The sequence below is a fragment of the Chiroxiphia lanceolata genome, chromosome 7 (assembly GCF_009829145.1).
Source record: "Chiroxiphia lanceolata isolate bChiLan1 chromosome 7, bChiLan1.pri, whole genome shotgun sequence".
Classification (NCBI taxonomy): domain Eukaryota; kingdom Metazoa; phylum Chordata; class Aves; order Passeriformes; family Pipridae; genus Chiroxiphia; species Chiroxiphia lanceolata.
This window is the reverse complement of record NC_045643.1, coordinates 20,627,886-20,649,740: the sequence shown is the minus strand read 5'-3', so window position 1 is coordinate 20,649,740 and position 21,855 is coordinate 20,627,886. Positions and strand designations below refer to the sequence as shown.

Genomic DNA, 21,855 nt, shown 5'->3' with positions numbered 1-21,855 from the left:
CTAAGTTTTTCAGATTTCCTATCTTGGAAAAAGAAAAATAGGGGGGAAAAAAAAAGAGTGCTTGACTCATTATTGACAGGAACGCTTACATAAAGACCCTCTAAATAGCATCTCCAAAAATGAGCTCAGTGGCAAAATTAGGGCTTACCTGCCTTCTTCACACAGTATACACAACTAATAGCATAAATACTCCTCTAATTCCTACAAAATACAGTGCCACTGCACTGCTCCGAGCTGCAGGTAAGCCGCCTGCTGCCCTGTGATGCAGCTGGTTTCTGTATCCTGTCTGCCCAACTGCAAAAAGAGAGCAGGAAGCCATAAGAAGATAATTTTTCTCTTTGAAATTGCTGGTAAGCAAGGAAAACCTTAATAACTTTGTAATAAGACTCATAATTTAATTATAAATTTCGTAATACATATGAAATCCTGTGTGAATCTACCGAAGGCTCACATAGCCATTCAATAAAGTACTGTCTGTAACTAATTCAATTCAGCTTTGTTTTCAGGGAGCTTCAGGTCTTTTTTAAATCAAATGAAATCAGAATCTGAGTTTATACATTCTGCATTAAAAAGTGAGGAAATAAAGTTAGGGCTTGAAGTCTAGGTCTTCACTAGGACACTTTGCTTAGACTTCATTATACCCCATGGCATGGGATCTCCATGAATTCACATGTTCAAGTAAATTAAGCTTCACAAAAAATCTGATTTAAGAAATTCATCTGGAAATCCATCATAGTCATTGCTCAGCTGTGTGATCACAGTTAGAAGCTGTCTTACTTCTCTTCAGAATTTGTCTGGCTTTGACTTGTAGCTATTGAACCTGTTATATCTTTGCCTGCTAGATCAAAGATATGTCTAGAATGAAATTTCTGTTCCCCATGAGGTTTTTTTTTCAACTGTGATCAAATCACCCCTTAAACCTTCTCTTTGATATGCTAACTAGGCTGAGCTCCTGGTCTATCTTGGTATAAAGAATGTTTTCCAACCCTTTAATCATTCTGCTCTTTTCTGAACATCCTCCATTTTTTCAACATTCTATCTAAATTGAACTTTATATAGTATTCCAGTAGCAAATGCAGTAGTGCTAAATACAGGGGTAATTCTGCCTTCGCAGTCAATAATTTATTTATGTGAACAGGATATTATTTAGCTTTTTGGCTGCAGAGTTTCAGCCTTAATTTGTCAGTCCTGGCTGCTCCACAGTGCCTTAGGTGCCTCAGCCTCTCTATTATTAAGGGCTTTCCAACTGCATTCTATATCCTGCCTCTCTGTTGCTCTGCAGCCTTACACATAAGTTGCTGTGGAATTGTTTTCCAGAGCCTCTGTGGCACTATTTTTCCTATGTTCTCATGCTGTGTTTCATGTAATTATTCTTGTGACATCACACTTGCAAACACATTATTGCTGCAGCAGGAAGCAACTGTCCCTGGTCTGAGGTTCACCTCTCTCCCCCTTTTTCCTATTCCTTGCTTACAGCTTTTGGTTCCCATTAGGTGACCTAATAACACGCATGTATGAGCTTAAAAACCAAGCATACATGCAGCACCCACTCTGATCAAAGTGCATTCCAATTAGTGCTAATAGCACGGTAAGAAGGAGAGAGCTGTAGGGAATTTGAGGAGATGCTAATGAAAACTTTACAGTTGCTATGGGAAAAGTATTGTAGAGTGATCACTGCTGCACTAAAAAGGATACCCAAGGGAGAAGACTTAACAGGGTATCCCACCACTTCTTTTGCAGCTGGTCACTGTGGTCAGTTCTGCCTTTCCTCTTCCCTTTTCTATCCCTCTCCCCCCTTTAGTTCTTAATTTACACCAAAAGTAACTTTCACTGTTAGAGATTATGTATGCCATCAGCTACAGTCTCTGTGCATGCAAACCTGTCTCAACAGAACTGTGCAGCATTCATATGTAGGATGGGGAGCTTAGGTTTGTCCTCTCACATTTAACTGCTGAAATGCATTTCTTTATCTACTCTCACTTTGTCAGACTGCTCTGTATCAGCAAAACTGTTTGGAAAATCATACTTTGGGAAATTATCAAAGTGGAAAGATGCATCAAAACAACTTCTAAAGGCGGAAAGATGCATCAAAACAACTTCTAAAGGCATTTGTCTACGATTGCTGCTATTTAAGGTTTTAACTAATCTACATTATTGAAGAATGCTTAACAAATTTACAAATTATACTGATCTGATAAGGATGGTGGTGAGTTTGAGGAAACAATTACAATTTAAAAGATCCAGCACAGTCGGAGAGATGGTCTGAAAAAATAAGGTGCTGTTCAGGTAGGAACAATGAACTGTGCAAACACAAAGTGAAAACTCAATGAGGTAGAAATCTGTAAAAGATTCAGGAGCAGGTAGACAACAAGCTGAACAATGCTACAGTTCCAAACAACAGCAATCTATATAGGAAATATATGAAACAGAAGTATAAGCCACTATGCTACCACATCATCCTTCTTCTCTGCTTAGCACTCCTTATGTGGAGGAGAAATGCCTAGATGTGGATATTGTACTTTAAAAAGGATATTTATGAACAAGAAAGAATCCAGATGAGAGATCAACATCTAGAAAACACACTGTAGGAGAAAACAGTTCATGATCTGGGTTCTTTGAAATAAAAGAAGACTGAAAGAGGAGAGAACACAGCATGGAAACATAAGAATAGTCTCTAAATACTTCAGAGACAGTGATTAATAGGAGGGAATAATTTGGTTTTGATGCTTTTGTTGCAGTTGATAAGAACAATAAGTTCTTACCAATAAATTTTAAGCATAAATTTTAGTAGGAAAAACTGTTAGCCTTCAAAAAATTCCCTTTCTAATAATAATGACAGTGAAGGACAAGAATAGATGGATGATGAAAATACTGAGGACTTCATCACTGGACTTCTCACTTTATGTCAGAAGTCTCTGATATCTGTCAGAAATGACACAGCATGCTACTGCTGATCTTGCTTTGGAGAATCAGAAAGGAAAATGTTTAAGACTATTAAGTAATTTTAAGACTCCTTTGAACTCCTTTCTGTCTCAGGTAAGATGTGAATTTGGCAGATGGAGCTGAGAAAAAGAGCTATATCAAGTAGTGAGACCATGTTCCGTGTTCCCTCTTCCACGCGGGCCTTTGGAGCAGACGAGAACACTTCTCCTGCTCTGTCTTAACTAATGTATTATCCCCTCTTCTCCTTACTTCTAAGAACTGGGTCAGCCACAAACAGTGACAATTCTGCAGACAATACTTACTTTCATCTTCAATGTACCCCTTCCAGTCAAATGGAGTCACTGTTGAATTAACCAATGTACCATTTTCACCTATGGTGCTGTTAAGCTGGGAAGTTATATTTGTTTCCAAAGTAAAGTTTTCTGGAGGCCACTGCAGGCATTTATTCCTCAAGTTGCCCATGAACAGCTGCAGCCCTATCAGTGCAAATACACTCAGACAAAACACTGTCAGGATCATCACATCTGAGAGCTTCTTCACAGACTGAATTAGGGCTCCCACAATAGTCTTCAAGCCTGCAAATGGAAAGGAATTTTTATTCTGATGTTGGAAACTTTTTCAAAGCATAAAAATGACAATGTTCCCCACTAAAGTCACAGATTTCATGCATAAGCCCAAATAAATGATTGTAATGTCTGTGAAATAACATTTTCGTGAAGAGCTTTTTCATTTGTGAAAATGAATAAATAGCTGACATTTATGTTCATTTGAAACAGTGAATGGAATGAGTTGCATATATTTCAAAACACTTGTTTTAATGATAAAACAAGCAACTATTCTTTTTTCATGCTGTACATGAATCTCACATAAAAGTCTTCTTCCTTTTCATTTGTCAATACCTCTTGCTCCAAACCTTTGCTACTATCAGTTTTATAACATACTAGATTTAGAAGACAGTAGTAAAAAGCCTGTTCAACAATAAATGAGATTAAAATTTAATGCTATAAAACTGGAAATGGTTTGGAAAATTATAGATTTTTAAGATAATAAATCCCCCATGCAATGCCCATGCTATTCTTTATTATCTTATACCTTCACCTTCTTACTAAGTCAACATTTCAGACAGTTCTATTTTTTACACACAAATATTCACAACAGATACCACATAATATCATGTAGGTAGGATACACATGGGTAAGAAAACTTCAGGGATACTGATATTTGTTGAATGTGGAGAAGAAAGCTTGACGTCATACGATGCAAACCACACACACTGTGTACTGCAATGTCTCATGCAAGAATCTGTTAAACTCAAAGGCTGATTTCAAAAGGAAAGTGCTCATGTTAAAAAGCAAAGAATCAGAGATTTCAGTGAATTCTGATATCGTCTGATTCCTTCTTTTTTTGGTGGAAAGAAATAAGACATGTTTAAAAAAATATGAATTTCATTTCAATGAATTAAAATCAGCCTCAGTGTTTAACCTCTCTCTCACCTGGAATGACTGATATTGTTTTCAAAGCTCGGAGAACTCTGAATGTTCTCAACGCTGAGACATTGCCCAGGTCCACAAACTCTGTCACATATCTGTAATAGGGGAGTTCACACACAAACACAATGACAGGATAAAAAGGAACAGTTGGGAGGTACAAGGGGCCTAACACCTTACACCAGTTACTTCTTACCTGGAATTACAGAAATAGTTTTCAAAGCTCTCAATACTCTGAAAGTTCGAAGAGCTGAAAGATTGCCTAGGTTTACAAATTCTGTTACATACCTGTAGGATTAAATCACAGTTATTCAGAATTTAGGCAAAGTTTATGCTACTTACTTGGGTCTTTCATCAAGACCGCTTTGGCGTTTTTAGCAAAAAACTTAAATAGCAACAGTCAGAGGTTTACCTTTCACTGCAGTTTGCCTTGCATTAATACACTTTCAGAGCCTTCAGCTAAATTAAATGTCTCTGAAGTGAATTGTACTGATTTTACTTTGAAAGCCTAAAATTTATCTAGACTAGATTGGTAAGTTTGGAGAATGAAGTCAAAGGGAAGCTCCTTTTCTGCTCAGGAAAAAAAAAATGCAGGACATGAAATTAGCCTCTCTAATAACTAGCTGTACTAATGGCTTCTGCAGCATTTATGTTTACATCAAAATACGCATTTTAGAATGTAAAAATTGGTTTAGACAACAGTAAATTCATACAAGATTTTCCATTTAACAAAATTGATATGTACTGATACTAATTTCATGCCCTTTTTGCCCTTCACTTCCAAAGAAAAAGCAAAAAACAAAAACTTACGCAAAGGTAATGACAGTGAAATCAAGCCAGTTCCATGGATCTCGAAGAAAAGTAAAATCTTCTAAGCAAAAGCCCCTTGCAATGATTTTTATTAGTGACTCAAATGTGTAAATTCCAGTGAACGTATACCTGAAAAATATAGGAAAAATTTAATCAAAATAAGTAACAACACTTTACATTGATATTCTGGCAGAAACATGACGATCAAACAAAAGAGTTTTTTATTTCAAAACTGTAGAAGAAACAAAGTAAATAAGCAATTTCTTCTAAAATGCATTGTGTTCATGATAGATACTTGTGTATTTACATGCATTAGTTGTGACCTGTTGTTGAAGTACAGCAGTGCTGGTCTTGTACAAAAATCAAAATAAACAAATCCATAAAATAGATAACATATTAAAAAATCTATTAGTGGCATTCAGTTTAAAAATATACAACACTAACATTACTGTTAACTGAGTAAGCTGTGAGCATAAGTTACTGGATACTGTCTGTATCATTAACATCTAAAACATCTAGTATTGACTCAAAAGAGGGACGAACGCAAGTACGCACTGAATTCTCACTTTAGTAGTACTTTTACTTATATGCTCTTCTTAACTAACATGGACATAGAGGTGCCCACGGTTCTGCTACTAATGCAGTGGTGTAAGGGAAGGATAAAAACATTGGGTAGGTGCTAAATCACGAAGAGAGAAAACTAGTGGAATCTCAGGAGAACGCTATCTGTAAACAACTTTGATTTTTGCCACCCTATAGTTCTACCAGAATTTAAATAATTATTCAACATTTCTACATAGTTTAGAAAGGAAAGAGTAGTAGTGCCTCAGAATAGTTCCTGCAAGTACACCTTACACTGCAGTTATTGGCATGCTGACTTCTAGAGGAACAGCCAAAGATATATTTAAATAATATGCAACTTACTCTACATTCTTTGTCCAGTCTGGAGGGTTACTCATGGTCATAAATACGCAGTTGGTCAAAATAGTGCACATGATAAGCATGCTGAATAATGTAGATATAGTTAAGGAAAACACAACAGTAATTCACACAATATCACATCAATCATATATCTTACATACAGTAAAATAGCCATTTACGCAAATCTTTTAGACTTTCATAAACATTGACACACATTTTGCTTATCTCGTAGTTTTCAGTTTAGCACGTTAAACTTTACTATTAGTCTTGATTTGTTGATGCTCTGATGTTGATTTGTTGGTGTCCTCATGTTTTGTTTTCAGTTGCTACTGAAAGGTGAAGGAAATGGCTCTCATACCCTGGGAGGCAACACCAGCTGAGCAACAGCCAAAATTGAAACACCTTGTGGAAGAATACAGTTTGCCTTATGTACCTGGCATGACTGAATAAGTGTTAGTCTTTCAGTTCTACAGGTTTGGTACTAAACTCAAGAGCTGGCCTATGCAAGGTAAAAAACATTTCTCCTCTTTACCCTGGGTCAGAGTTGAGCTGAGTCAGTGCCACTCCAGCAAGCAGCACAGCCAGTCTGTCAAAACCAGAACAAAACACAGAATAGTTTTTAATTGTTCAAGTGACCACATTCCATGTTTCCCTAACACTAGCTTAGCAGTACGTGCTTCAGTCAGTGAAACAGAAATCCACAGAGAGCTCTCAGATTAAGGTGAATAATTTTCCAATATTACTTTTGGGCTCTCTCAAAACATGGGTTAGTGGCAAAGGTAGCCTCTAGTTCTACCAATGCTGTAATTTGAAACTGGCTCAATAGTACCTGGTGGTCAATTGCTTGAAAAGCATGGAAAACTGGTGGAGATTAAAACTGGTGAGAATTAATTTCCATTTGAAGTTTCAGCAAGGAGCATTTAGGTGTTTTGGAACTATGAACCCCAGACTCAGAGGGGCTGGTGCTAGGGAGCTCAGACAGTTCACTGGGGCTTCATTACACTCAACGCAATGTTCTTGGTTTACCGGATCACTGGCTCTACAGACATTACAATCCTTCCCTTTTTGTGACAATAAACTCAATTATTCAAACATTTGGAAATACTGAAGTAACCAAACTAGATGAAAACATGACTCAAAATGGCCACATGATGGCAGCAAAAAATCTCTGCTACACATTTATACCAAATGCTTAATTCTTACTTTTTCTCTAGTCATCTCTCTAACTGAGGTGTTTCTTAAAAATAGTTGCATCAGCATAACTGAAAAAGAAGCTAGTTTAAACTGAAGAAAGCTACTCGCAGCTAAATTTGTATCTGAGAGCCCAGGATTTAATTATTTTTATTTTTTTAAAATCAAGTAGATAGCATGTTGTTGTTTGGGGTATATTTTTATACCATGGACAAAACTAAAATGAAACAAAAACCAAACCAACCAACCACTACCACCACTACCAAACTCAAACCAAAAAAACAATCCTTTATTCTAGGTGAAGGAGGAATAGGAGAAGTAACATCATGGTCTAAACTTGTCAGAAAATTGGTGTAATCATTAAGATCATTGCTTACAGCTACTGAAAAATTCAAACTTGAGCATACCTTTTCAAATAAACAGTCAAATCACAGGGAAGGATTTAGCTGTCTGATTCCCATAGATAGGTGTGTGACCTTTGTCTAAATACCTGACCCAGCAGTGAATATTTTTATCTATTCCAGTAAGTGACTTAACTAGTTTTTGAAGATCATGCTGTCATACAAGCTTTGTACAGTAAAAATTGTTCGATGCCTTAGAATAAATTACTGGAATGCCTAACAATGCTTTTCATCACAGTCCACAGACAGCTCTAAAGAGTGTCTTAATATGATTGGGAAATTCCTTTAAATAAAGAGAATCCATTTTGAAATCCAACTTGGAGATGCCTGGCTGCGGCTTCTGTCTTCTCATAAAAGAGCTAAAGTACAATGTCCTCTTAGAAGAGCTGGGGATTTATCCCTGTGCAGTGTGTTATGTGCTTTCAAGTAAGTATCATATTATCATTCATAACAAAGGCCACAGGTACATTGCTCACTCTGTGAGCTGCAGGACCAAAGTGCTGTTCACTCTCAAACAGAACAGCTGCTCAGTAAGGGCTAACGTACTTTGAAATATAAATGCTGATCATGCTTTCCCTTATGAGAATCTCAAACACAACAGACACATTCAATGTCTGTGCATCTCTTCCGTCTTCTCCCACATTTTGAGTGACTGATTTACAAGCTCAACGTTCCCTTAATTTACTATTTCTACTATACACATAGGTAAATAATTCTGTGATGACTTCTTCATGGAAATGAACAGTCTTTTTCATGCTCTTCCCAAAGAGGCAAGCAGTAGGGTTAGAGGCATCATACAGCCTCAAGCTAATCAATTAGAGGAGCAGCTGAAGTCTCTTGTAGTCTGCGGGGACTGGTGGAAGATGAAGATTGGTAAAAAAAGAAACATTGCCACTTGGTTTCACAGATAACTGCAAGTAGTCAGGTCACAATGAGGAATACTGTAGTTTCAGCTTCCAAAGACTTGCACAGGGGTACTTACACGCTTTCTGTAGAGCATCTTCCTATTCCTTTCTAACTTTCCTTAACACTCTGCAGCTCCAGCCACTGCCACCTCCCTTTTTTTGTCTGCTCAACACTCCACCTATTCTCATCTTGTCATCCTTTCCTATTAATTGCCAAAGTCTGGCCATTTCCCATCACTCTTGTGTTGCCCCCTTAGTTTCCATGCCCTACCTTAACTTGAGTTAGGCAGACAAAAGGCAAAAACAATAAAGGGAAGAATACCAGGAGGTGAGTCAGCAGAGAGAAATTCATGCTGTTACCAGTTCCTGTATCCAGTATTACAACTGGTACCAGCAGTGAGGAAGAATATTCGTAGGGAACATCTGTGAGCACTGGGAAGAGACACACTCTTTCTTTGCAGGGAGAACAACATCTGCCCACATATCTGGCCACATGTGATCAGTGCCCTATACAGAGGTTCAGAGAATTTGGAGGACATAGAGATGAAGATTTTCCAACTGATGTGCCAGCTTCTTTGTGCTCGACACTCATCTTTCACCCTGAAAGGCACATTTCTATTACAAAGCCCAAAATGCTAACACCTACCAGAAAATGTGAGGGCAGTAGAGAGTTTATAGATAAAAGTCAGAAGGTTATTAAAAACAGTAATCAATTTTACCCCCTGATCCTTTTTGTATAGGTGGTTAACCTTGTATAAACAGCTGAAATTAAACTACAGCATGGAACATATTACATGGTTCTTAGTTAAAATTCTTTCATATCACAGTGTTTGTACCATAATGAATAGTAATTTAAAAAAAAAAAGAATAAGAAAGTAACAGAATCTACACATCTATTCTTACGTTTAAGATTAAAAAAAAAATCCTATGTCTATATCTAAGATAAAAATAGCTCCTCCAATACTTGGCTGGTTGCAAAAAAGAAATCAGTCCATATAGTGAAAGGAAGCCTCCTCCGATAGTGGAGCTAAATTACACAATCACACAATCAGTTAATAGATAGAAGGAAAAATACTGAAATTGCATATTGTCTATTAAAATTTTTTTGTTCTTACTGCCCTCAAGACCAGCTGAACACTCTTTGAACACAATTAAGAGAAAGTTAAAACCAAGACCAAACTCAGTAACCAGTATGCCAGTGAAAAGCATTACTCACAACTAGCCCACAAGCAAGGTTAGAAAGTACTGTAAATCAGTCTGCCATGTGAATGGATGAGCATTCATTAGAGGCTGCAATTTGGACGTGCTTTCTCACCACCACCACCACTGTGTCTGTACAACTCTGTCAGGTCCCTTAGCTACTGTCCCCAAATGCTCCCTGACTCCTTTCCAGATACCTTCCTCTTCTCTCACTGCTTTAACTTCCCAGGAGCTCAGAGGAAAAGGTATTCTGAATCAGCAACCATCAGCCTTGTTTCTTACTTTTTCCAAACACCTAGAAAATTCTGCCAGCAGTCTCTAATAATAAGGCTTCTGCCTTGATGACTTGTTCAATGTTAGAAGTCTTACTGTCACACTGAAGTTTTAATTTGGTAACTACACTTCCCAGTCCTGAGGTTTTGCAATAAAACAAGTGCACCAAAATATCACCCACTAGAAATTCCCATCAACCTGTTATGATCATCAGGCAGCAATCCCACATGTCAGTCTAAAGCTTTACCTTGCACACCATCCCATCAGTTATGGCCCCCAATCTGTCCACCATCTGCATGTACAGATGCTTTGCAAACCGCCTGCAGGAATGCTGCCTATGCTTTCTGGCAATCTATTAAATTTGGCAGAAGCTTATGGTGCAACTGGGCAGGTTTGGGAATGTGAGAATCAGCATGCATGAGCCAGGCTTTCAGGAACACAGATCAAATTGATCCTGAGGATGGCCCCAGAAGGAATCCAAAAGGCAGTATAAACATACCCTGACCTGGCTGATCCTAAACAGCTGCATATCTGCCTAACTGCTTGCAAAACTCAGAACTCTTCTGGAATTCATGAGCACAAACTGCATTTTTTTAGAAGATGTTACTATTTATAAATAGGCTTCAAAGTGCAAAAAAAACCCCAAACTGGGATGTAAAAAAATATAATTCAATCTTAAGATAAATCTGAAAAAGTTTTCCTGAAAAATTAATCCAGACGGGTTCTTAAATCCTTATACAGATTTCTGCAGCAGAAGAATTGAAATTCCAGAAAATAGTTTGATTCAAAAATCAATGCATTTATAAAATACATACATATTTTCTCATGTTTATAAAACCTTACCATAAGTCTTCCACTGTAAAATAAAAATGACAGCCTACAAAAACATTTATATATGATCAAGTAGTTATGTGTTTTCTTAATTTCAGTGTGTAACATTTTGAACAACCACTAAAAAAGGATATGAATGTACCAAAATTTTAATAGCTATTTTTCTAAGAGGATTGAAGGGAGTTAAAATGTACAGGGCAGAGGTGGCACTGAATCGGAAGATTGCCTTCCCTTTATTCAATACTATAAAGGTCTGAAAAAGAGAAAGAAAAGACATTTTATAAGTGTTTATTCACTGTAGATGCTCCAAGGGACCAATCACCAAAATTGTAACTTTTTGAACAGTTAATACACAAAACCCATGACTAATTTTTGAAATAAAAATTATTTTCAGTACTTACCTGATATACCTGACATATGAAAATATAATTAATTCATTAATATTTTTATACTTGATTAAACACCTTGGTCTAGTAATATGATACATTTACATGTGTTTCTTGTAAACAAAGATGCAGAAATTATGAACTAAAATTATAATCTTATTCATGTTTTCCCACAGAAAGTTCTCTCTTCCTATTTGAAATACCATAAGCAGGGAAACCTCACCTGGATATTATTGATATATTAGTCTTACTAACTAGAAGTCCTTCTAGAAACTGATTTAATAGAATATATACTTGTTCATATTTTTTGTTCTAGTCTGTTTCTTGGTCTTTGTGCTATGGAGAGAGGGAAATAGCAGTAACATTGCTTTGCTTCCACTGCAGGCCATCATGGTTGCAACAGCATTGGCACTATAGCCCAGGAAATGTGGACTGTCGGGTTTCTTTGTGTCACTAAAGTGCTCTCCAACGGCAAGATCAATCTGAAAAGAACAAAAAACACTGCAGAAGGCTCAGTAACTCAGAAGAAATCTGCATCCAGTGGAAGGGATGATGCAAGGATTATAACCTAAATTCAAATGAAATTAAATAGAAATGTCTAAAATTGCCTTTTTTTTTTTTTGTCAGAGTTGTACATTTTGCAAATAAGCTATGAAAAATCCTCCTTGATTTTCATTATGTTGCTGACAAAATGGGCTATAAACTAGAATGCAAGTGGAAGTGGGGGAAAGGGTATGTTGGTCTTATCTGGTGTCCATGACATCAAGCATCATTTCTAGACTGTAAGCAAGTGAACTATAAGATTATTTCTGTGAAGGCTGGTAGACAGAGAAAATATGCCAAGGAGGTTCAAGAAGGACAATTCTTCAGTCTGCTGAGATTTGGAAAGCTCATTATGTATGACCCACGAAGTACAGATAGAAATCTTTAGGAGCCCACAGGAGGTGGAGAGAGATGCACAGTTGAGGGTTTCCTTGACCAATCTGTTACAGATGACAAGTACTGAAGGCAGAGGAGAAGCAAGGTTTAAACCCTGAGGAAAAGCTGTTCCAGTCCCAACTCACTTGCTGACTTCTTCCCCGAGCTGTGTCTCCGTCACAGCTCTACACAGCACACCTTCCCATACAGACCAAACCCCTTACAAGTAAGGGACATTACCAGTCAGACTTTACACTGTCTTGAGTCCAAACTCAAGCTGTGTAGGAATAGCATAAGATACACATTTGTTTTCTCTGCTTCTGCACAGAAATGGAGAAACCGCATATGAAGCTGAGGACAGCCTGAGCTAATGTTTCCAAATTACACTTCCAGTTTCAGCTTACAGGTAACAACAACCTGCAGATGACCTGACCTTAAACAAAGCTTTCATTTCAACTACTGAAGCAACCAAGCAGATGAATGATTTTTTGGCACAATGTTTTAAAGCCTCACACCCCGAGGGGGAAGGTGAGTTTCCCCTCCCAGGTCTGTCCCCAGCCCCCATGACTCATCTCAGAAGCCTCCAACTCCTGCTCTTTGCTTTTGTAGTTAGCTATGAGGTACTTGACAAAATGCATTAAAAAATCACACTCCCTACTAACTCTGTATCTTAGACTACACCACCTACATTTAGTCAATCTACATTTTTTAAAAAATTTTTGAACACAAGCATATTAAACATACATCTATTTTCTAACATGCCTTATGGAAAATAACAGCATGCTGGCACAGCTCCAGTTTCAGTTGGAAGCTGCTGCTATTTTAGCTGTTCTACTTTCTGCTGCCCTGCATAAGAAGAACCAACAAGACATAAATTCCCTAACTCCATTTTAACTTTTCACTCAAAGCATCTTTCTAACTTGAGCCTTCAGAATTACTTTGTTGGTCCTCTGACTTCTAGCCTTAGACATGAACTAAAATTGTATCTTATCTCTGAAGAAGAATTTTCATTAAAAAATACAAATAAGAGCTGATATCCAATCCCTGTGTAAGCTTACCCCCCTGGTATGCCTGCTATATCTCACTCTACTTCCAACCCAGATGCAAGCCAATGTGTAGGCAGTGTGGATGAACATGAAATATTGTACCCAAAGCTGTCAGGACAAAGTAGACATGCATTGAGAAAAGCTAAAAAAATTCTACATGAATTGTAAGAGCAATGCTCCTATATGAAGGATTACGTATACTTTTTAGGGCTTATGTTTTATAAAGTGCTTAATTCATTTTTATAAAGGCACAAAACCGGCTCACACTCGAAGTATTAGAGTGTGAATATAAATTCAAAGAATTCCCCGAAGAGAAGTCCCTGATTTGCTGCTTTTGTATCTGTAACCTAAAACCCAGTTCTTTAACTTCTGCCATATTTGAAAGAAAGCCAGAAACTGCATTTTGGGAAGGGCAAAGGAGGAGGAGTAGTGTTTTGAGAAGATGTAGCTAAGAGAGAATAATAGTCAACACTGAACAAAGATATGGTCTTCAATAACCTCTTGGGACAAAGAGTTCCCAAAACCTTATTTCTGTTCTCCTTCCTCCTAGTTATCTTTATGCGCAGTTTCTGGACAGCTACATTTAGCAGGCTGACTGCTACCCCATTGCATTGCCACTTCCTACAGTGAAATAAACACCATCTAGAAGCTCACAGGACCTTTTGAAAGACTGGAGGTGACATATTGTTGAGCTGGGTCCTCAGTTTCTCTGGAAAAACTCCAATGGTAGCTAGAACAAGAGAGTCATGGCATATGGGAAGTTGCCATTTCTTGGTTTTGTGGTTATCTTTTGAAACCATGTTTTCTAGCAAGTGCTAACTGTTTGCTTTGTTAGAACTTTTCACTTAAAATTCTACCACTTGCAATCATGAAAATTTCTAAAATCACTACTGCATTCAACTTTACTGCTGTTATAAAGTTAAGTGAAGCAATTTTACGGAATCTTTTTGGTTTTTTCACAACCCAAGACAAGTCTGTGAAAGCCAGGAGTTAGTGATTTGATCAGATTAGGGACTGATATTACCAAATGCCAGGACAAAAAGAGGCATCTTATCTGACAGACATCATTCAACATCCTTCTGGCAAGAGGCAGGGCATGGAGTGGCAGTGAACAATGCTATATCTCTATTATAGCAGGAGGAAAGTGAAGTTTTACCCATTTAGTTCCACCTATTCTCTCCTTCCTCTTTAACATAGCAGCAAGGTTTAGGGGAAAAGAGCCAGCCCTTAAAGTATGAAACTAAGTGGACCAGATTTTGATTCATGCCCACAGGTCAGGATCTTAGGGGGGTTCAGCTGATCTTTTTTCTGTAGACAGTGATGTGAACATCGTTGATCCTTTGTGATGTCAGCTTGAGCATGAACAGGCAGTCACTATTATACTGGGAACACACTGATTTGCACTTGCACAGAAGCAGAACACAAAAAATGAACAAAGTTCCAATTCACTTTAAGCAATTATGGATTAAAAAAAAAAACAGTGATGCAACCCTTTAGGATGTTAAACTTCACAGTTCTAAAGACCAGCAGTATTGGCCACCACAGTCAGCAGCATTTCATTATAATGAAATCAGAAGGATATGAGAACAGTATTGTATTCTATTATAATAAAATAATTATGTTTCAAGGGTACTGTTGCTGGCATTTGGGCTATCTGTGATACCGTATAAATAAAAAATACTGTCAGGTGTGTAAAACTGCTCTAATGGGCTATTCTGTTGTCAAACAGTTGTTAATTTTTTCCTTTTCCCTACAACTTCAGATTAATATTGAGCATGAATATGTCCTCTTTGGTGGTAGATTTTGCATGGAAGCACAGTTACAAAAACATAAATCTAGTATAACTGTTTGCTTTTTTTTCTCTTAACAGGTTTTCACATTTTAACTTTTCATCTCAGGGCTACCTTAGGCATAAATTAGGGCTCTCAAATCAGTTCAACACATTTATTTATTCCTGTCCTTTTTTGTATTCAACTGTATCAAATCATGGCACACATAAATATTTGCTTAGAAAAAGGAGTCCCAAAGATGAAATGTAAAACATTCTAGATGATCTTTCAGTGCATGCAAAAATACAGTGAGCTTGACCAATCTTTCCTTGACCAAAATAGGAAAGAAAACCCAAAACACCAGGAAGTGGGATGCAATACTTGCCTATGAGGCAAATGATGGGTGATTTCATTCATGACCCGAATTTGTAATAAAAAAGATATTCCTAAAAACTCTATACAGGTTTCCCAAATAAAACCCATAACAATGATCATTAGTGTCATTTGATCAGTGCTGTGGGCAACCATTTCTACTCCCTATTTGAAAGTTTGGAAGTTAAACTGATACAGTTTCTGTCGATAAAAACAGCTTTGGTTTATGCAGAGATCTCAAGAGGGGTCTGAAGCAACAGTGGTATCTGATAATACTTGTCCTACCCTTTATTGCAAATAAATATTTTCCTTCGTTCTGGTGTTTTTCATTAGATCCATGATATTTCAGATAGATGTTTCTCGAGGCAGAAACATAAAATCTCTAATGATTGTGCAGTGGTTATCAGACTGTTACATCAGAAGAGTGTGTGCTGATGGACTTGGCTTTACAAGATGGAATTCAGAGAGGAGTAAACAAGAAGCTGAAACGTTAACTGTTAAAGAGCGTTAAGAGTCCTATGCAACTTCCTGGAGATGCTTATTCTGCTTCAGGCTTTTCTCAAAGTCTCCTTCTGAGACTTACAGGAGCATCAACTGCTGCCAATACTTTCAAAATACAAGTGAAACAAGATAAAAGTATTTCCAGAATTCACATACAGCTAGATAAGAGAAGCTAGAAATTTGATATTTTAAACTAGTGATGTAAAATTGAAAAAGATTGTTGAATTTCTGTTAGGAAAATCCATTTTCTTCTTACTGAAGGAAGAAAAAACAGAGAGAATTGCAGCATGTGAGAAATTTTTGTCTTGTCTTAGACTGACAGAGCTGTTTCTATTTCTGTCCTCTAGAAGATTAAAGCATTTGCATAGAGAGCATGTGTGGACTTCAGCAGAAAGAAGAGAATCCCAGAGGGTACGTGACTTGCCCATAAAAGTTATTTATTGTGCAAATAAAAAGATTCTTCCATCTAAATAGTACAGAAACTTGATTCAATATGTTCACTGGTTTGTCACCATTTCTTGCAAATTTATCATCAGACCTGGCTGATATGGTAAGTTTTCAGCTCCATTTGTGAAGGGATTGGAAGGGTCTTCCATTCCTAAGGGCTCTAGAAGCATATCTATCATAGGTCATATCTATTGTGTATCCGTTTTCACTGTAAGAGACACAAGACAGACTGATTTGGCTATAAAGGTCCAGGATGAGCTGTGGGCAGGTAGGGATAAAATTATATTGGATATTGTATCATAAACAGACACAATTAGTACAGAACTCTACAAAGCCTGCTTTTATAGAAACACATCTTTTATCTTTGTAAAAGTAGAACTGTGATTTAAAGATAAATCTTCATATGCTGTGAATGGCAGATAAAGGCTCTTTCAGAGGCATCAAATAATACAGATAAAAATACTGTTCTTTCATATAGTATTTTCTCTCTTGTCAAAATAGGACTCATAAATCACATGAAATTTAGCAAGCTGAGACACCTAGAACACAGTAGTTTGTTAAAGTCAAAATAACTCCTATCTTGATATTGATAGAGTTTTTATAATCACAGAATCCAATAAATCAAGTATCACCAGATCTAGCTATTGTTATAAAACATGAACTTTTTCTGCTGCATATGGGTTGTACAACAGAATCATCCTGAAAGGATTCCAGGTCTGTCCAAGGTCAGCTCCACTAGAAACTTTAAAATAAGTTTTACACTCTTTTTATTATATTTTCTGCTTATACGTTTGCCTCTCTATTGATTTCATAAATTGCTTAAGAATATGCTATCAAAGCAGATTTCTGTGGACAAAATGTTTTATGAACTGGTTCATGCTGTCAGTTTTAAACCTGAAGAACCCTACAGAATGTTAGTGTACTCAGTTCCAATGTATATTCATGTTTGTAAAGTTTGCAAAATATATACATGTTATGTATACATGTGTTGTACAGGTATTATATATTGCTTATAATCAAAGACCACACACTGTGTTTCAGCTTTGATATAAATGTTCCTTTTATATAAATTCAGTTGTATCAAAGGAATAAATTTTGACGTAAATTAAAAGAAAAGGGTGAAAAATTAGTAATCATTAAGGTGGATGGATTCTGGCTGCAAATTAATAATTACTGAAGTAACTACATGATCCGCTTCATGAAAATGAAATGAACATGATAAAGCACTCCAAACACTGGCATATGAACAGGACTGATATTAGACTCACTTTTTTGTTGATGTAGTATGGGTCCATGTCTTCCAAGGGCTCAGACACCATTCCTGGAGGTATGTCGCCGTATATGAACGGGAGTGTTTTTCCTGCCTCCAAATCACTGTTTGGTTTTGGCCCATTTTCATCATCGTCTTTACGATCTTGTTTAGGATTCTTAGCTTTCTCTGCAGCAATGCGTTGTTCAATAGCTGCAAGAGACTCTCTAGTGAAGTATTGGAAGCTGTCTGGTCCTGGTGGTACAAGCACTGACTGCTCCATCTTTTCATCCTGCACATTTTAATTAACATTTATTCTTCTGCATAGGAAAATACTAAAAGAAAGCAGAAAATAAAATCAAACAAACGTGTTGAAATCACCAAGTAAGAAAGATATAACATTTATTTTTAAATGCTTTTGTTTATGCTATGTCAAAATGCTAAAATACACAATATTGAAATTATGTAAAGAAAGATAAAGTAAGAAGCTTAGTTAGTGATTTGACCTTTGTAAGAGGCACTTGAGTGATTCTTATGCTAGTTATTGAAACAGCAAAAATTTCTCAGGAAATTATAATAGCCTTTTACTCCAAAGGATATATGGAATGAGAAAGAAGTAAGAATACAAGAGATGGTTGAGGGAAAATATATTAAAACAAATTAAAAGGTGACAAACGACCCCAGAAATTGTGGAAAATAAATGGCTCAAGAGTAGACTGTAAATGAATGCAGAAAGAATTAGGGGAGAAAACGAAAAAAGCAAAAAGGAAAAAAATAGGAAGACTGGAGGATTAGCAGTATAAAAATGCAGAGATGAAAACAAAGAAAACTAAAACATAGGTGGAAGAACAGATTACTGGGAACGGAGCAGGATGAGAAGCAAATACAGATAGGGTTAAACTTAGGAAAAGTCAAAAAGGAGAATAAGAAATTAGATGACAAATAAAGGCAGAAAAAAAGAAAAACATAGCTGGGAAATTAAAGAGAAGGTCACCCAATTATCTTATGTAATAAACACCAAATTCTGTAGATCATTAATGCCAGGGTGAGCACAAATATCTTAATCACATGTATGTGCTGAGTAACTGATTACAGTGGATAACATAAGAAAGAGGGGTCAAAGTGCTTATGGGCTCTACAAACTCAATTTTCTTGATTTATCAAGTTAAACTCCCCTATATTTCACACAGATGTATATGATCATCACCCCAAAACAGAGAAATGACTTCTAAAGAATCAAAGTGGCAAATTTCTCACTGTAAAAAAAATTAAAGAGAGCTAATCCCTTATCAAAACACAAAGTATTCACTCACGCAGAGTACAGACTTAAGCCAAACCCTGTTCTATACAGCTTTCCCTTCTTTCTAAGGGAAAAGGAATTATCCTGTTCTGTCTCCATTGGGGCTGAAAGGATACAAGAATATGTACCTCAATCAAAAAGGATTTAAAATCTTGCCTTCCTCTACATAGACAGCATCCTCCAGACAGTCCTCAGCTCCTTATTTCCTGGTTTTGGTTACTTCTAGGAATTGAAACTTCAGTCACTTAACTACTGAACAGTTATAAACTCACACTCAGAGTGTGAGTTTCTTACTATTCAATCACACCTTGTGGATACTGGGAAAGAAGGAGAAAAAACTACCTGCCACATCACTGAACTTTCCAATCCCAAACCAATCCCCATAAGTGGCACCAGAATTTAGAAAACAGATCTCATGCTAAGCTTTTATTCAGATAATGCAGAAGACACATCTGTAGGTGGATACTACTTGCTCTGTGGGCTTCAGAGACTTAAGAGAGAAGAGACAGTGAGGCTCTTCTTTCCACTTAGCTTCTTGGGTAAAGAAAGGGACTAAGACCTTCTCTCTTTCCCTTTCTCTCTTCCTCTTCCTCTTCTCCCATCCCCATGGGTATCAGCAAATGAGTCTACACAGACATGTCTGCCTTTCTCTCTCCTCCTCCTCCTAGTGAGACCCAGGAGGGTGGCTTTCCCCTTTGCCATTTTTCCTTTGAAAATTTCATTCACTGTGCAAAACCATCACTGTACACAGCACTCAGTGTTCCCTGCCACAGTGGCCAGTGAGGGCACAGCAAGCCAAACGAGTCCTGGCACAGTGGGAGGGGCAGCAGCAAGGGCAATCTCATGTGTTGAGGAAGAAGGAAATGTGAGCAGTCAGCAGATAAGAGCTCTGAAACCATAGGGTGCTGTGTCAGGATCACCTTTTAGTTCAGAGAGTGTCCCCACCTGGGATGCAGGATAAGGAGGTAAGCCCGCAGGATTTGCCTGCAGATGCACAGAAACAAGCTCATTCATAGCCATTAGTTAGATTGCAAAAACATTTGATTCAGCTCCTGTGCTTACACACTGAGTTTAACAATGGCAAATGCTGTGGGCTTTTCTAATAATACCTGTATTTTTTTCTACAGAAAGGAATTCTATATTGTTTTTCTATAATTAATCTTAGAATGTTCACAGGTCTGCCAAATGCACACAGAGCTAACTAGCTACACCTTTAGATGTAACTAAATCTAAGTAGGCTGTACTTAACAAAATGTTTCTGGAGGTTTTATGAAGATTACCTGCTTTTTATCCTCTTAGCAGAATAGAGGATGATACTATAGATACATATAGATACATTTTCCATTTCTTCTTGCATTTCCATGATTTCAAGTATTTAGAATTGCAAATAGAAATCTATAAATTTAAAAGTCAATACTAAATACATACAGATTTCACTATAGTCAGTCCCAAAGCACTTTAATCTGTCATATCACAGTGGTTAACTAATAGGTTTGTATTTCCTTTACTATAGTCAATGAATCTGTTATGAGGATGGATAAAAATTGATACCAGACAAAATAATCAAATTATATCCTTCTGATTTCTACCAAGTGATTTATTAAATATTAATTGAATAACTACAGATTGCTTACATGATTCAAATGGTTTTTTTTTTATTTACACTAGTAATTCTACAAAAAAGAGAATATAAGAATATGAGAATACACAAAATACAGATTTCTTATTAAGTTCTTTCCTACTCTCCTTGAGGGAAAGAGATTTTTTTTTTTCCTTCTACATTTCCAAGTCTGAGCCACTTTCTTATGAGCAGTTTATCAGTAGGTAAAACATTTCAAATTTTGGAAAATAAAGTACTCAGAATATTTGAGAATAGAATCATTGTGTTTCTTCTGATATTTCCCAAGCAAAGTATATTCATACATACTTTGTAGTATACATTGCTGTAAGCCAGATAACTGCAGAGCACACTCAGTACACTCAGTGTGCATGGATCGAACCATCTGTAGACCACAAGCAGAATAAGCCACAAGTTTTTCAGCTGCATCTGTGTAATTGCACAAAGCACAGTTGATCTGCCCATGCATATTAAGCCTGAAGTACCCAGAACTACACTGGATTAGCTATGCACACATAGACCATCTGGACAATATACCTACAGTTGGTTCAGCACTTCCCTGATGGATGTGGACTACTGTACACCTTGCATAATTTCAGATCTATACATATGTCAAAAATAACTTTAACTATCAAATATCCACACAGCATCTGCAAATTTTTATAGTCTTCAGATTTCACCTAAATAATTTTTATAGGCAGAGGAACATATTAGCAAATAGATGAAGAGATGGTGCCTTGTCAAACAATGCTGCCAAATCAGTTACACACTACCCCTTGAAGAAGTCAACTAAAGGATATATAACTCTCTGAAAAAGAGACAAGCTTGAACAAGAAGATAATTTCCTAACCTGGTAAACATCTAGTTTACTGGTAATTTTCATGTTCTTCATGCCTTCATAACAAATAGTGATGTGAGTTTATGGAGAGTTTGGTCAGGAGAACCTTAGCATACATGTAGAACTACAGGACTGCAAACACCTAAACTCTGGCAAGTGAACTTCTTTATATTATCTATATGTTTCAATCTAAAACTGCAACATGCTTCAATGTTTGATCTCCTGGTACAACACCCATGAATTAAAATTTAGGTGCTACAAAATAAAGATAAATTAGTGAATCTACATGTAAACTCACAGAGTCCAGATCTCTGTGTTATAACATTTTGCATTGTTTATTGGAACAATTTCTCATTACTTTTCATTTATCAACTAGTCATTATGATTCTTGTCTTTAACATAAGGAATAAATATAAATTAGCTTCCTCAAAGTGTGGACTTGTGAGAGG

At 36.8% G+C, this 21,855-nt stretch overlaps 1 protein-coding gene across 10 annotated transcripts in view; it reads right to left on the bottom strand.

Moving 5' to 3' along the window:
• SCN1A (sodium voltage-gated channel alpha subunit 1) overlaps positions 1 to 21,855 on the bottom strand; it is a 187,721-nt gene that overhangs the window by 45,901 nt on the left and 119,965 nt on the right. For 5 of the 10 annotated variants that reach the window (XM_032693639.1, XM_032693634.1, XM_032693635.1 and 2 more), the window contains 6 exons: positions 17,670 to 17,985; positions 11,097 to 11,215; positions 6,165 to 6,254; positions 5,241 to 5,369; positions 4,437 to 4,528; positions 3,246 to 3,518 (listed from right to left, as the gene is read on the bottom strand). In XM_032693639.1, coding sequence (XP_032549530.1) covers positions 3,246 to 3,518; positions 4,437 to 4,528; positions 5,241 to 5,369; positions 6,165 to 6,254; positions 11,097 to 11,215; positions 17,670 to 17,933 — 967 coding nt within the window. In that variant the 5' untranslated portion in view covers positions 17,934 to 17,985. Of the gene's footprint in view, positions 1 to 3,245; positions 3,519 to 4,436; positions 4,529 to 4,626; positions 4,719 to 5,240; positions 5,370 to 6,164; positions 6,255 to 11,096; positions 11,216 to 17,669; positions 17,986 to 21,855 lie in introns of all 10 variants that reach the window. The other 5 variants (XM_032693637.1, XM_032693640.1, XM_032693631.1 and 2 more) reach the window with 3 other exon arrangements.